Genomic DNA, 16,758 nt, shown 5'->3' with positions numbered 1-16,758 from the left:
TACATACAAACATATATGCATTCTTACATACATACACACACATGTACATACATATACGTACATATACACATACAACCTATTTCTCAACGTATTAAGCTATTATTAGAAACGAGAGCGAGAGACGCTTATCAGCATTCGTAATCGGCTAATCTAAGTATTTGAATGTCGGAATACCCGACAACCCGACCAGACATAGTATCAGCTCTTGGGGCTAACAAGCTGCCACAAAAATGTTGTAAAAATTAGAGCTGACGTTAGAAATAATTTTGAATGAAATTAATAGTCTTTGCGAGAATTGTCGCAAATTGTTCGTAATACTTTTTATAGTTTTTGTGTATCTTTGTTGTTGTTGTTGATTATTTAAAGAAATATTATAAAGCATATTAAAAAACTTATGGAAAAGTTTTGAAAAAAAAGAAAACTTGTGAAACTTAAAAGTTTGGCACTAAAAAGCAATAGCAGTCAAGTGCAGCCAAAAGGTGAAGCTTCAGCAGTAACAACTGCAGTAAAAAAGCAGCAACAGCAGCAGTAACGGCAACAACAGCAACAACAACAACAACAACAACAACAGCAGCTGTAAGAGCAACAACACCAACAACGACAACATGGGAAAAAAGAGCTCGAAATTGAAACAGGATACCATCGATCGTTTAACAACCGACACATACTGTAAGTATACAGCCATCCATCAAGAATATTTACAATATTATAATAATATTTTTGGGGGCCTAAAATAATTATTTGATTGCCATTTTTATTTTTCACAAAATTTATAGCTCACATCAATCAAAATAAACAATTGGAATGCTACACAAATCTTGTAGCACTTGTGGCACTTAAGAAGCTCTGTGGAAAAGAAAAACCATTTATTTAGCTAATTTGCCGAATTTTCCAGTGCCTATTCAAATGGTCTGGCACTCAATGCTTGACTAAGAAATTGCATAGACCTTACCTTGGCTGCGGGCTCAATCCAAACAATGTTGATTGAGTTTAGTTGCCTGCCGCCTGTCAAGTGCTTATATTATACTTATTATTTGTTGCTCTCACTCAGCCGAACCGCGTTAAGAGTTCGCCTTTATTTCACAGTCTTTTGAGGCATTTATCTATTAGAGCTGTGGGCAGGACCAAGGCACAAACAAAACATCTGAATCGCTGTGCCTTATGTAAAAGCGTGGAGTCGGATGTTGCCACAACAACGCCAGCAAGGCAAATTTCACTTTGTGTCCGCTTATAATTCCCAACTAGTTAAAGAGTCGACTTAGACAAGTTAGCTAGCAGGGGGCAGTGTGAGGGTTGCCAGGACAGCTGTTTGTGCTGGATAATTCCAATTCAACCAACTTATTATGCTAATGAGTCCTGTTGCTCCTGCTGTTGCTGCCACGGATAAGCTGGGTCTTGTCTAATTTTTTTTTAAATACCCTGTAACCATAAAGCGAACGTAAAGAGGATTTAATGCGCAAACAGAGAAATGCTTGCCATGCTGCATTAATAGGCTTAAGAGTTGTCAAACAAGAGCCAAAGACAGATGGACGCATAGACTGGATTCAGGAATATATGTATATATATATATAAATCTGGCATATGTGGCTCGGTTCGACTTTTAAAGTTCTGTGTAGAGGGCATATCAAAGCTGCGCCGCAGTTTTAAATAGAATCTTCTTGCTTGCTATATTTGTTTATAAGTACTTTATTTTTATTTCTAGTTTTATTCTCTGTGGGCTGCTTAAAAATGCAAGTCACCAAGTTTGCGCCTAAAAACTTTGTTGACTAATTGCTTTTTAAAGTATTTTCGTATTTCGTGCTCCGCTGCTGCTGCTGCTGCTGCTGCTACTGCTGCCTTTTGCGGTCCAAGCGAGGAAGGCGACAGACGGGAACATAAATAATTACGCCGCCGGGGGGCATTCGGTGCACCTGGTTGGGCTTCAGCCAGAGTAGCTGCTGGCGCCCTCAAAGTGTTGACAGATTGCTGCCAAGTTGCCAGTTCTTAATGTCCTGGTCCAAGCAATTTGTCTTGCGCCCCTTAAGTCGTGCCTGCTTCTCGCTCCAGTGTCCTTGCTTTCCTTAAAAAAAAAAAGGAAAAAACACACACGGACAATTTCTTGAATTCCATCTTACACTTTGCTATGCAGCTCAATAATCTGTCTAATACTCTAGCCTAATACTTAAAGCTGGGTATATATGGCTAGCTGATAAATATTTCATTTAATTGAGAAAGAAACGGCTTTGGCAAATGAAGAAGAAGCTAAATAAGTTAAAGCCTTGCTGTGTGCGGGCTTCTTGGAGCTTTTGTCTTTTGTTCGGCAAACTCAAATGCAATCAAATGCAGCTTTGGCCAAATTTCTTGGAACATAACTTTCTCATAAGCTGGCCACGCACTTGGCTTAAAGTTTGCTGCGCAAAACTTTGGCCCAAGACATCATACGAAAATTTCAAATTACTGTCTGCACCTGATAGCAGCTGAAACAGCAGCAACGACAACAACAACAAAAACGAACAAAATTTTAGTTATTCGCCAAACAAATGAACTAGAAGTCAATTTATGAACTTTGTGGGACAACGGGTCGTATGCGCGATATGGAAAAGTTTCAGCCCTGGACACGTTATCGTGCTGTTCATTGTATTTGCTGGCTGGGCAATCAATTGGGAATTACACAAATACATATTGTGCTCACATATAGTACATACCATATATTTTTCTGCATATCTTTGACTGCACGGACCACATAGGGGCAGAGAGCCCCACGAATAAATAAATAAATAGCTGGGAATTTGATTAGTTTCGTATGGGTTTCGAAAATCGAATGACCCCCAGCAATAAAGTGCAAATCCCAAAATTGTCTGTATAAAATAGATACAAATTACGGTCAACGCAGTGACGGGCAGGGCACGGCAGGGCAGGGCAGAGCAGGGCAGCAATCCGTAAGGGGTCAGCGTTGGGTCAGCCGTAGCCACAATCTTCCATAAATAATACGTATGTGTTGTTGTGTGGGTACGTCTGAGTGTGTGTTTTTGTCTGTCTGTCTACCTGTCTATCTATCTGTCTGTCTGTTTCAGTCAGTTTCTCTGTTTGTCTGTCTGCTTGTCCGTCATGGTCTACAGGTGTTTGTCTTGGGCCATGTTATACAAGCCTGCGAATTAACAAGTTTAATTGATTTTATAATTGTTCCACAAACAAAGCGACAGGTGCAAAACACATTGCCACACACACGCACCTACAGAGGTGTGTACAAATTGTCAAGAAGACAACAACATGGTCATTAGCCGGCCGAAGTAAGATTTTATCTAACATATATTGGGCATTTGTACAATGATTGCCATTGCTTATTTGGATTGAAGTTGTATCAAGATTGGTCGCCTAATAGCCAGGCTTAGCCAGGGGATTTAAGGCCTCAGGTAAAAAACATGTGCAGGTGCCTTGTGCCAGATAGAGCATGTGCCCTGAAACTTGCTTTGAGTACAGAGTGCAAAGAGATTTTTGAATAACGCCCGCCTTCGTTAATAAATGAATCAGTTTTGGAGGTCATTTAAAGAAAAATTGATTTGAGGCATAGCGAATTTGTGCACTCAATCGAATTGATATGACATATAAATCTGAACAATGAATCAAAACCAGATCAATGCGTTATAAATTATGGCTAGTCCCTCTTATAACTCAGCTATGCAGCTGGGTTGATGTTTGAATTTGTTGCATTGTGTCTGGTGCACTTAATTTTCATTCTGTTACCATCACACGCCAAATGTTTGCTTTTGACATCGCCTGCAACTTGAACTAATTTATATGCCATCAGCGGCAGCCAACAATTGTTGATATTTAGCTCAAACTTAATTGCACTAAATTTGCAAGGCTGCAAACATTAAATTGAAACTGGCAAATTCTTTTCTTTTTTTTTTTAAATTTGAGTAATTTTTATACGTTATTCTAAATGCAATGGTCGAATTTATATTATTTGCTGCACTTCAGCTTGATAGCTCTCAGCAATTAATAAAATGTGTCACACTTCGTCCGCATCACTTAATTTGATTTTGATTTTGATATATTCATTTGGGAAATTTGTTGGTTCTGGTTTAATTCTAGCTGTGTTGCATATTAATTAAAAAAAAAAATAAAGTGCAATCTGTAGTGTGAATAGGTTCTACCTACAAATCGTTTTGCAACACTTGTGCATAAAAGCCTTAAAGCCTTTAAGCTCAGATCTCCCAAGCCTGAACTGAGGCTGTGCTTGACATTTATGTTCTTCAACACGCTCGACCTACTGAAAATATTGCAAAGCCTTATATATGATCTTAAAGCTGTTGCGGCTTAATATTGACCTCTACCCCAATCGAGTTTAACCAACCATAGGTTGATAAATTGAATGATTGGAGCTCAAGGCATATAAGCTCTTTGGCTGAGTAAGATTAGATAAAGATTTTATTTTTTATTTAAGCCACTGATTTGGTTAAAATATTGGAGTTCTATGTTCAGAGGGGCTTGTTTCTAACCGCCTTTGGTCTCAATGGGATATGTCTAACTACTCTCCTTCGGGAACTTATTGTGACAGCTGTACACATTGTTTTGGACTGTACTGTACTTTTGATTCGGCTAAAGTTGTCTTTAAAACTGGTAACACACCTGGCCAAGCGGTTAAAGCGTTTACCGCGACACGGCAGAAGCAAAAAAAGAAAGACACAAGTGTTGCCCAATAGTAAAATTAATGGAGATACAAAGATTGCAAAAAATAAGCAAAAACCGAATCTGAAACGTTTTCAGACTTCACACAGACAAAATGCAATTAAAATCGCGTTGTAAGCACACATATTGATGGCGGCGATTACACAAATATTTCATGTAGCCGCTGCCCATGCCCGTATATTTCGTACATGATACATTCCCGTATATCTATAGATATGTACGGCCGTATGCCCAGGAGTGGGGCACATGTGTGCGTGTGTGGGCGTGTGTAATACGAGGCACGGCAATCAGAAATGCAGCGCGGCACTCAGTTTCGCATGGGGCGCGGTTCTATTTGAATGCCAGCGACAATTGCCGCGGAATTTTCAATGCACCATCAAGTGTGCAGCATGCGCCCGCCTGGGATTGGTTCCGGGTGGCGCACGTAGTCCATGCGCCTGGCATCCGCCTGGCCGCCCCAGCCCAGACTTGAGCTCTGCCAGTCAGACAATATGCATGAGTATCAATCGGAAGAGTTATTTCAACTATGCCACAACATGCCTCGCACTTAACATCAACAAATTTCATATACCAGAGGTTACAGTACTTATTGGCATAGAACTAAGTTTTTGTTTTGTTTTTTTTTTTTTTTTTTGTGGTGCATTAGCAAAATACTCTATGCTTCAGAAAGATTCCACATGTCATGCTTATGGGAAAGGTATTTGTATTCTTGTGTTCCAACCAGGGGGACTCAAGCTAATATTTGCCCAATTGCTGAAACACGCATTTTTCTTTTTATTTTAACAACAATTGACTTTGGAAAATGACTAAACATAATCTTAGTCTGCGATACATTTGCCAAAATGTGCCTAAGGTAACTTCAATGCATTTATCATCTGAGTGTAACTTTTAATATGAACCGTGCCTTGAATCAAATCAGATGCTAAGCCATTGAGACAGAGTCAAGGCATAAGATACTTCAGGGTCAATTGGTTTATTTTAATAGGCGAGTTGGTTCGCGTTGTGAACCGAACCACAGAAAATGTTGTTTGGGCTGGCAGCCCTGCTTTTGTGACAAATATTTGAAAATTATCTTATCGGCTGGTAAACAGCAAAAGTGTACTCTCTATACGCCAAAGCAAAACATAATAGTAGACATCTCTGATCCCATATAGTAGTTTATTTTTGATCAAGTTTAGGAGCTGATACTATATAGCCATATATGTCTGTCTGTCTATCTTAGTTAAATCATATTTATCTCAAAGCTAGTCTGGGAACTTTCAATAAGACTTCCAATTGTGCGTAAAACATATTCATATGCTTGCTTTAGTAGGAATCTTTTAAATTTAGATTATGTATAATACTATATATTTACTGTCCCATCAAATTGGTTAAGAATATAAACATATTAGCACACACCGACGCGATTTTGGGCGTGGCGACAAAACAAACATATGACAGCATTGTAGTTGACAATTATTCTTTTATGATTTTCCTTTATTGTTTTCTAAATAATATTTGTTGTAAAAACACTAACAAATGAGATAAGCAAATATTAAAGCTGACGAGTCCCACTGAAGTTGAGCCGGCGGCTTCTCTTAGACGCACAGATGAACTACCTCAGAGATTTCCGGAAGAGTATCTTTTGTACGGCATCGACAACCGATATGCAATGCCTGATGGTTTTTATTTTAAAAGCGTACTTCGAATAAAAGCATGACTTGGGAAGCGTATAAAAGGATATTGTATGGCAACCATTTGGCGGTGACAGTGGCGCAACTTTATCGACTGACAGCGACAGTCGGCGGTGGCAACAAGTCGTATGAGCAATATGCGCATTATTTACAATACACACAAAACGCACACACATCGGTTCGGTAAATGCTGTTGTATTTTTACATGCCACACGTCAATAATAGACGCAATACCAGCGTACACAATGCCCGGCGGAATAGATAGACGGGATGAATGTGAACGAGCTGTGGGTAGCTTACGCTCTCCTTTAGCCTCTCCTCTCTCTCTACATACCCACTTGGGCGCCCTGCTTGCGCCGGGCGCGCGCTATCGATTACCAATCAATTCGGTATCAGCTTTGGCAATTGTTGATTTTATTGCGTTGACAACGCCCGCGGGCCGGTGCTGGGATGGCGGCCATAATGGGTTGCTCACTGCGCCACATTACTAATTAAAACTCAAACGTAAACGCAGCAAGAAGAACTTCAATTTCTTTATTGACTGTGAACCAAACCTTAAAGCTGTCTATAGAATAGCCAAACCTAAGCCTAAACGTAACCAAACAACCCAAGTCCTTTCTTTTGGGCTAAAACTGAGCATTATTTAAGCTAACTTTGGAAAATAAGAAACATTAGCCGCGAGGCAGCCGTACATATGAGCCAGCGGGAGGTCGCAGCTTCAAATGGGTGCTAACAATAATAATTAAAATGTTTTGTTTGTTATGATTGTTTTGTCAACCACAAGCCTGCCATGCGAATCGCTTGGCAAGCTGCAATTAATCACTTGCCTATCAAGGTGGGCCAAGTTTGCAGCCCCCGTGAAGACAATATGTGTATTTTTGAATTTGACAAGTATTTTTTGTTTGTTTCGTTGATAATAATAACAATGAATCTACATATATATCAAAAGAAAGAAAATGATAATAATGCTGGTATTTGTGGCTGGTATTGATATTGAATATTAATATTGAGCTTGTAATTGAGACGTGGTTTCACACATAGGGATCACCAGGTTTTTCGAATCGAATCGCCCAGAACGTTTGTGAGGCTTGCCGATGGTCACAGATGCGGCATTAAAGATGAACCACAATGCCATGAAAAATGACAGTGGTCGGCTTCGGGGCAGCCATTTGAGCGTGCAAAGCAGTCAATACTCTAAGCCTCTGCCTCGCTGCTCTGCTCTGCTCTGGTGCTCTGTTGCTCGGGGGCTGCGGTAGCGACCTTCCCCTGGGAGCCAGGCTGTGGCTATTGGCCCTGGCCTCGGTCCCGGGCCCCGTTCCTGGCTCCGGCTTCAGCTGTTAAGAGCAATTCCAATGTGTGTAATTTTGCGTGAATTTATGTTTTGGTCTTAAACTTTGCTGCCGCAAGATCCCTCACTTGCTCCCAGCACTTCTCACTAGCCAGAACTTGTGGGCGGGTCGGCGTAACATGTGCGCCATTCACACGCCCATAACGGTCTCAGTGGGAGCTGACCGGCCCGGCCGGGGATCGGGAGACCTTAGCTTAAACGTTTCGTAAACGGCCATTAGGCCACGGTGATGGCAACCATGCCCGAAAATAATAATAATAAGAAAACAAAAAAAAAAAAAAATAAAAAAAAAAAACCCAGCCAGTATATAGAAATTGTAATGCATAGAGGTCAAAATTTGTTTGTCTTGGGCGTGGCCACTAGACAATGAGTAAAATGTAAGTACACACGCGTGCATCAGCTCCTCCGGCACAGCTCATAGGTAAGGGGCTGACGGGTAACGGGCGTGTTTCAGTAGAAGTAACACATGTGGCTTATTTTCAATTGTTTATGTGTGGAGTCTTTTAAGGAAAGATAACCAGCTTGGGTCCTTCTACCTATTTAGTCAGGAATGAATTGTAAACAAAATGAATACCTTGGCATTTATAAAAGTCCGAATATTTTAAATCATTTTCGTTTCATGGCAATTCATTTTTTCTTTCAAGGGGCTAAGGATTAGATTCGACTCTTGTTTATTCAACTCATGCGGTTTAACGTTCCTGACAAACAAAATATTTCAATTCCAGCTTAAAGTGAGGCTGCTTCAAATAAGCTTAAAATCAATTTTAAAAATAGCAACATTTCCGAGTCAAACTTATATCAATAATATAGAACGCTTTCTATATGTGCTTAAAATTGACTTATCTCATGTTGGGGAACATGCAATACCCGAGCTATATGCCTGAGAGACTTTTAGTATTAGCCAAATATTATTCTTAATCAAATGCAAGCGATCGGATCTTTGGTTTGCATTGCGACAATCGGAGCTCTGGTGCATAAGCTTATACATAATAATATTAAGACATTTATTTTAAGTTCTTGTCAGCAAATGTCTTTAGTTTCATTTCGTATTTCATATGATATTATGTATTGGGATTAAGTATATGTGGATATCTGTTCTTTGCTCATCCGCATACTGCATACATAAAATGTTCAAGCATTTTAATAGACATTATTTTCCTGTTTCGATTTCAGTTACAGAAAAAGAAATACGTCAATGGTGAGTATGGGAATTGGAAATGAGCGGAAAATAAATATAAATAATGCGTTCTAATTGTAAACATTTGCCAAACACAATTTTAGGCACAAAGGATTTCTAAAAGACTGTCCGAATGGTTTACTCACTGAGCAAGTAGGTAGCACACACAGATACACACACGCATACACACGCACACATGCACACTAAGCACATGTTTAAGTTGATTCAATTCATTCAAGTCATACAGTTAATTAAGTTAATCTGCTCAATATGTGAACACTAATTTCTTGAAACAGCAACGGATCCAACAGCAACCAGAGTAACAGCAACAACCACGACAGTTACTGCAGGATGTACAGATTCGCCCATTCCCTGGAGCCCTAGAGGCACATCCTGCTACCAAAATGAATGACAGGCCATTTCCAATGTGTTGACGGCAACAGTTGTTGTTGCTGTCGCTTTCGCTGTTGTTGCTGTTGCTGTTGTTCTTGCTGCTGTCGACTGTTGTTCATATTAAAATTTATTAATGCGCGCCTCATTGAAAGACAACTTGAAATGCTCACACACACACACACACACACGGAAACACACACACGGAAACACACACACAGAGAGAGACACGGACACGAACACCTTATTGAGCCACACCCGCAACGTCCTAATTGTTTCTCATCTCTCTGCCAGGGTTTTATCAAAATCTACAAACAATTTTTCCCACAAGGCGATCCCAGTAAATTTGCATCGCTTGTGTTTCGTGTCTTCGACGAGAACAATGTGAGTATTAAGGCCATCAGCTTATGTCCTTGTGGCTGTACAGCTGCCACCCCGCCACCCCACCATTCCGCCAACCCGCCAACCCGCCATCCTGCTGCCATCACACAACAGTCAGCCAGTCAGGCAGTCAGCCTGCCAAGCAGTCGCTTTGACATTGATGAATTTGTACGCAACTCGAGCGCAAAAGTTGACGATTTAGGCCAATTAGCCAAAAATGGTTCGAACAGTAGAGTGAGGCACGAATTGTTTAAGGCCTGATTGTGTGTATGTGTGTGCATGTCTAAATACCCTGTAAAGCGTTCTAGCGTTCAGTATTCAACATATATTTCAAATCTGAAATTAATTCAATTTGAATTATGAGTATGTTTTATTCCAAATAAAAGAAACCTGCTTCCAATTAACATGTACATATGCACAACATTCTTTTTAAACATTTAACCTTCCTATCTTTGATCGACTAGTGTTGGAAAACGCATTCTTCAAAAACTTTTGTGCTCATAGTCCGATATTTATAAGATTTGCAGGGGTTAGATATGGCATCTGAGTGTATTTACATACCACAGCTCCAATCTTTATACAATTTTATTTTTAACTCTTTGGGGAAACGGAAAGATACGGATATTTGGATGTGTGCTTACTATAGTAGAACCTAAATACTTTAATCGAATGCCTCTATATCTTGTAATCTCCGAGTTATGTTAAAGAATACAATGTTTCAAACATTGATATTTATTCATATTATCGAAATGGCGAAGATATTGAAATATATGATATATGATGACATATGATATATAGGAATATTTCTGTAGCTCAACCAGACCAAGAATATACAGTCAAGGGTTACGCTTCTTTATTTAAGGGAACAAATTTTCCAAAACTATATAAAAAATATAGTATATCCCTCGGAGACAACCAAAAGCTTTTCAATATTAATAGAAAAGTGAAAAAAAGGAATGCTTAAAAAATGTAACTGTCTGAGCGTCAGGTCGCGTTAGTTTGGATTAGATCTAGAAGCGAGTCATAGATGTTGTCCTGCATACAAGTCGCGCTCATAGAGAATTTATTAGCAAGTTAGTCATAATACCCTTGCTTTGAGGGCAATCCCGCTGGAGACTCATAAAGATTTATTTATGACTTGTGGCACAGACGGCGGCGGGTGCCAAGGCGGCAGCTGAGGCGGTGGCTCCGGCGGTGGCTTTGGCGGTGGCTCTGGCGATGGCGTCCTCGATGGCGCCCTAAACTTGTTAGCTGTCTGGGGTCTGCACTGATTTGCTCTGCTGTCGTTTCTCCTTCTGTTTCGCTTCTTTCTTTTGTGTTGTTTCTGTTTGTGCTTCCCAGGATGGGTCAATCGAGTTCGAAGAGTTCATACGCGCCTTATCCGTCACATCGAAGGGTAACCTGGACGAGAAATTGCAGTGTAAGTATTTTGCTTCTGCCACGTCATGGAATGAGAGCAATCATTCTGATGCCTGCCGGACTGTGGATACGGCCTCCAATTAATGCCGATTGGCATATTCCATTTGCTCTTTATCTCTGCAGGGGCCTTCCGTCTCTACGATGTGGACAATGACGGCTACATAACGCGCGAGGAAATGTATAACATTGTGGATGCAATCTATCAGATGGTGGTAAATACGATTCCCTCTTCATTTATTCATTCCATTTTGGTTTGGGCTTAACCCAGCTTTTGTCATATGTTGGCAATGTTGGTAATTAAGGAATTTGATGGTATTATTTATGTAGGGCCAGCAGCCGCAGTCGGAGGATGAAAACACGCCGCAGAAGCGAGTGGACAAGATATTCGATCAGATGGATAAGAATCATGATGGCAAATTAACATTAGAAGAATTTCGTGAGGGTAGTAAAGCTGATCCACGTATAGTTCAGGCGTTAAGTTTAGGTGGTGGTTAAACAAATCAATAGCAACGCGCAAAAACTACTCTAACAAAAAACAACAAAAACAACAACAACAAAACATAGAAAAGTTTCTTGACATGAACAAAAAAAAAAAAAACAACTTCAACACCGCTTCTGGTTTTTGGTTACCATTATAAACTCTCTCACAGAGAACTCACACAAATATACTTATATATACATAAATCAATGAATTACTAAAAATACCAAATCTTTAAAGCAATCAGAAATCAGACTCGCCCAAAACTTGCAAAACCAAATAATAACAAATAACAAAAAACAAAGGAAAGAAAAGAACAAATTTTTTTCTCGATTTCGCGCGTCGATTAACATTCAAAATGATAATTTTTTGATATATAAGAGTACGAAAAAAAAAAAAAACAAAATGATGAAAATGCAATTAGAACAAAAATATATATGTAAATATTTCAACATATATATATGTATTTACAAATATATGTATGTGCATATGTACGCATACATACATATGCGTACTTACAAGATATGGCTAAAATCGAAATCGTGGCGTAAGTAGAACGCAGTTCATAGCGATAAAAACTTAAAGTAAATTACAAAAAAAAAAAACGAAGAAAAAAAACATAACAAGTTAATTGAATTACAAATGCGAGTAACGTAAATCAATATTTGAGAATACACCAATTATTAGTAAAACAATATATAAAAACCATAAAAAAAAAATAAATAAAAAATAAAAGAAAAAACAACAACAATCACACAAGAAAACGAAATGCAAACGAGCGCAGCCTTCGAGACATTTATTAAAATTAATGAAAATTAATATAAAATATTTAAAAATAATTGTTGATATACAAAAGCAAGAAACCAAATGGATTTAACTTGATACCATAAATACTTATACATATATATATATATATATATATATATATATATGTATATATATATATATCTATATATATGTATATATATACACCTCATATGAATATGCAGCGAAACCGGCAACAACAACAGCAGCAGCAACAACAATAAGAAACACAGCAAACGTTAATTAACAAAACCAGGCATTAATCAATGACAAGTGCAAAAGCCGCGCAAAACTGAACGTAATTTTTTGAATTAGGCATTACCTATACACACACACACACATACACATAAACACGCACAAGAGATGGGAGCGCAATAAATCGAACGCAATTGTGCTTTATTTGCTTTTTGGAAATCGAACTTTTTGATTTGCGCTTTTATACCTAAGTTAACGTAAATTTGACAATAGACGCCACAAATAAAATATATACAGTTTTTTATATAAAAAAATCCAAAAAATAAATAAAAATAAAAAAGTCAAATGGAAACGAAATAAGTTAACGCACAAACCTTCAACAAACCAAACAACAAATAAAAGCCGAGTAAATATCAGCAGGAAAATGATACAACAGCCACAGAATATGCTACAAAAACAACAACAGCAACTACAACAACAACAACAACAACAACAGCAACAACAACAACAATAGCAATAGCAAAAACTACAACAATAGTCAGCTCTCTGTCACATCTATCTTTCTGTGTAACTAAATGTCCCGTTTGAGAGCCCCAAAAACAGATCCATCATGCGATTTAATTTCTATTCTATATGCGGTTCAGCTTTATTATTGCATTAATTTAATAACCCAGTTAATCTTTTATTACAATCTACTTATATATATTTATATACATACACATATATATATATATATATCTATCTATATACTTGAATACATAGTTGCTACTTCTTATGGCTAATCATGCACACAGACACATACACACACTCACACACACATAGGCAGACTCAATTATTTTATATACATAAACAGATTCACAGCAAAGCCCCAAAATGACGTACACAGTATATACAAATATATGTATGCCTATAATTATAGTGGGGCGATACATGCTTAAGCACTTCAAGCCAAACAATATGACCATAATCATACAGTATGCTCATATGCCATACCCATTATCACATATATATACATAGTATATAATACCATATTCCATATACCTTATACCATACACCATAAGCCATATACCATATACCATATACCTTATACCATACACCATAAACCATATACCATATACCATTATACCATATACCATATACCATATGCCATATGCCATATGCCATATACCATATGCCATATACCATATACCATATACCATTATACCATATACCATATACCATATACCATATGCCATATGCCATATGCCATATACCATATGCCATATGCCATATGCCATATGCCATATACCATATACCATATGCCATATACCATATGCCATATACCATATACCATATACCATATACCATATGCCATATGCCATATGCCATATACCACAAACCGAACTTTTGATCATGGCTCACACGCATTCTTATTGTTTATTTTGCTACTTTTGTGGCCTTGACTTACAATTTGTCCGAACACTTCGAAATTTTGTATCGGCACCTGCATCGAATCTATATATATTTAAAAATAATTATATTATTCACTCTAATGTGCTTATCGGCATTAATAATCGTATAAAGTTTTCTATGCAATTGCTGCAATATTTTCTTATTTCATATACTTTTTCTTACAATTCTTTTCGACCTAGTAAAAGTGCACGCCAAACCGAGCAATTAGAAAACAAAAATTATACCATAAATAAGAATGAAAGAAGAATTAGATTTATAAATAAAAAAGAACACTGTCGCCTAAATTCAAAAAGCTAAAAACTTAAATCAAAATAATAACTTAGATATACATATACACATATATACATATATATCAACATATATCCATATATATCTATATACATATATATGTATATATATTTGTATGCATATAGCTATATACCTACCAATATACTGACACACGCTAATATATATATATATATATAGTAAGCACAACAAGAAACAAACCAAACAAACGCTTCTAAGAACCTCACTGAAATTCTTCGAAAAACAAGAAATAATTATATACTAACATTTAAATAAATAAAATTCACACACAACAAACACACGATTATATTAATAAAAACAAAACAAACAAAAAAAAAAAAACAATGAATATAAAAATTTAATCAATAATTAAATAATTCGAAAGTGATATAGCTGACAAAAACAAATGTGTCTGTAGTTTTTAGTAGTTAAACGTAACAAAAATTGAGGAAAAAAATGAAATATATAAAAACTAAAAAAAATTAACAAATATATGAGAACGAAAGAAAAACTTATTTTCAATATGTTTTTTTTTTTTTTCGAACACAAAGACGCATAAAATATTTATAAAAAAAAAAATGGTGTAAATATCACTTAAGAACATGAAGCCACGCAATCACTGTCACACACACACTCACACATACTGACGAGAACATACACACACACACACATAGCTAAACTGAGGCTTGGACAAGAACCTAGCCCAGAACTACAAAATAAGTTTGTTAACACCAAATATGACGGGTCTTAAGTAAACAGTAAGTAAGTTATTTTTTTTTTTTTTTGGGCATCAAGCAAGGCATTAAAGTCAATTGTAATACAAAGAATGAGTAAAGCATAGTTACAAATACAAAGAAAATACTCATAAAAAAATTAAATAGAAAAAAAGGAAACAAAACAAAAAAAAAACGTACTTAATAATAATTTTGCAAGGCGCGGACTCATATTTCAGCCGCAGTTGAAAACACACGAATGTCAAGTTAAACGTTTCACAAGCAATATTTTACAACAATTATATATGTATATATATACATACATATGGGGAATGATAATTATATATATATACATATACATATAAATATACAAGCAAGCATAAGCAAATAATATACATACATAGATACGAGCTCTTAAAGTTGACAACACGATTGGCATATTAAAAAAAAAAAATTAGAAAAAAAATCAAATATTGTAATAAATTGTTTTTTGTGCAATGTCTGAGCAAAGCAACATTTACATTCAACAACAATAATAAAACAAATATATTATATAAAAAATGAAATAAAGAGAAGGCGAAGACAAAGTCGTAGAAGTAAAAAAAGAAAAAAAAAAACACACACGACACATTTTTAAATATACTCTTTAGCAAAACTCGAATCTGATTTCTTTGCTAAAAAAAAAAAAGTTTAAAATACAAAACTAGAAATTTAATTAAGCAAACGATACCCAAAAAAAATTTCAAAAAAGATGAAAAACAAAAACAAAAGAAAACAAAACAATAAAAAGATTCCCCTTTCGTTTTGATTTCAAATTTTGGTATTACTATTTACTGTTATTTATTATTACAATGATGATATTGCCGATTATTATGTATACACATACTTATATACATACATGCTAACTTATAAACCACAACAATGAAAAAAAAAAAAGAAGAAAACAATGCAAATTCTTTTATCATCTTTATTTTTTTTTTTTTCAAAGTAAAGAAGAAAAAAACAAAAACAAAAAAAATCCAAATGGAAGGAGAACATTTATCTTGTTACTGTCAGAAATATTACTTACTTCAAATAAACATTTTAAAATGATATGCCAAATTGGTGTCGAGTAGTTTTTACCGTGATTAACTTAAGTGCCCCAGCCATTAAGTCCATAAAAAATGCATAAAAGGTAAGTCCAACTAACAAAACACACAACCCCATCCTCAATCCTCACCTGCAACCTCACCTTTGCATTTCGCCACAAATAGTAAGCACTTACCACAAAAGACCGCTGCGAAATGAACAGCTGCATTGGGGGCCACTTACAGGCCAAGTCCTGGCCCCCCACCTAGCTAACCATCTGGCGTATTATGAATCTTTTAATAGTTACGTCAGGCAAACCAACTTTCATCAGTTCTGTGGGTATCTAAGCGATTTGTTCGACGGCAATTATGGGCAATAAAATAGAAGTGTGCATTTCGTGCTCGCGCATTCGCTTGCATTGCAAATTAACGCGGTCAAGAAGTTCAGGTAATTGATTAAAATATTGTGTAGGCCAAAACTATTTGAATCAGGTGTTAATTCAAAACATACCAAAGATTTATTAGCTTGAAGTCGAACAGTATAATCAAATCTACTCAAAAACACAAATTTCGCTTTCGTGTTGAAATTGGCAACTAGTTTAAGCTTTGATCGATTGACAGGGCATGTGTTCAGTGTGTGTGTGTGTGTGTGTTTGTGTTGGGGTCAAAAGCAAATGTTGGTAACAGATAAAGCCAGCCAAAACA

General features: G+C 36.7%; 1 protein-coding gene across 1 annotated transcript; it reads left to right on the top strand.

The window, feature by feature from the left end:
* The first annotated feature begins 354 nt into the window (after positions 1 to 354).
* Positions 355 to 15,062, top strand: Frq1 (Frequenin 1). The gene is made up of 7 exons (XM_032440033.2): positions 355 to 669; positions 8,866 to 8,890; positions 8,974 to 9,022; positions 9,554 to 9,643; positions 10,982 to 11,060; positions 11,183 to 11,271; positions 11,387 to 15,062. The coding sequence occupies exons 1-7, from the start codon at positions 606 to 608 to the stop codon at positions 11,552 to 11,554; spliced, it is 564 nt and encodes a 187-aa protein (XP_032295924.1). The 5' UTR covers positions 355 to 605; the 3' UTR covers positions 11,555 to 15,062.
* Positions 15,063 to 16,758: the final 1,696 nt, after the last annotated feature.

The sequence above is a fragment of the Drosophila virilis genome, chromosome X, assembly GCF_030788295.1.
Source record: "Drosophila virilis strain 15010-1051.87 chromosome X, Dvir_AGI_RSII-ME, whole genome shotgun sequence".
NCBI lineage: Eukaryota > Metazoa > Arthropoda > Insecta > Diptera > Drosophilidae > Drosophila > Drosophila virilis.
This window is presented reverse-complemented; position numbering and strand designations above follow the sequence as displayed.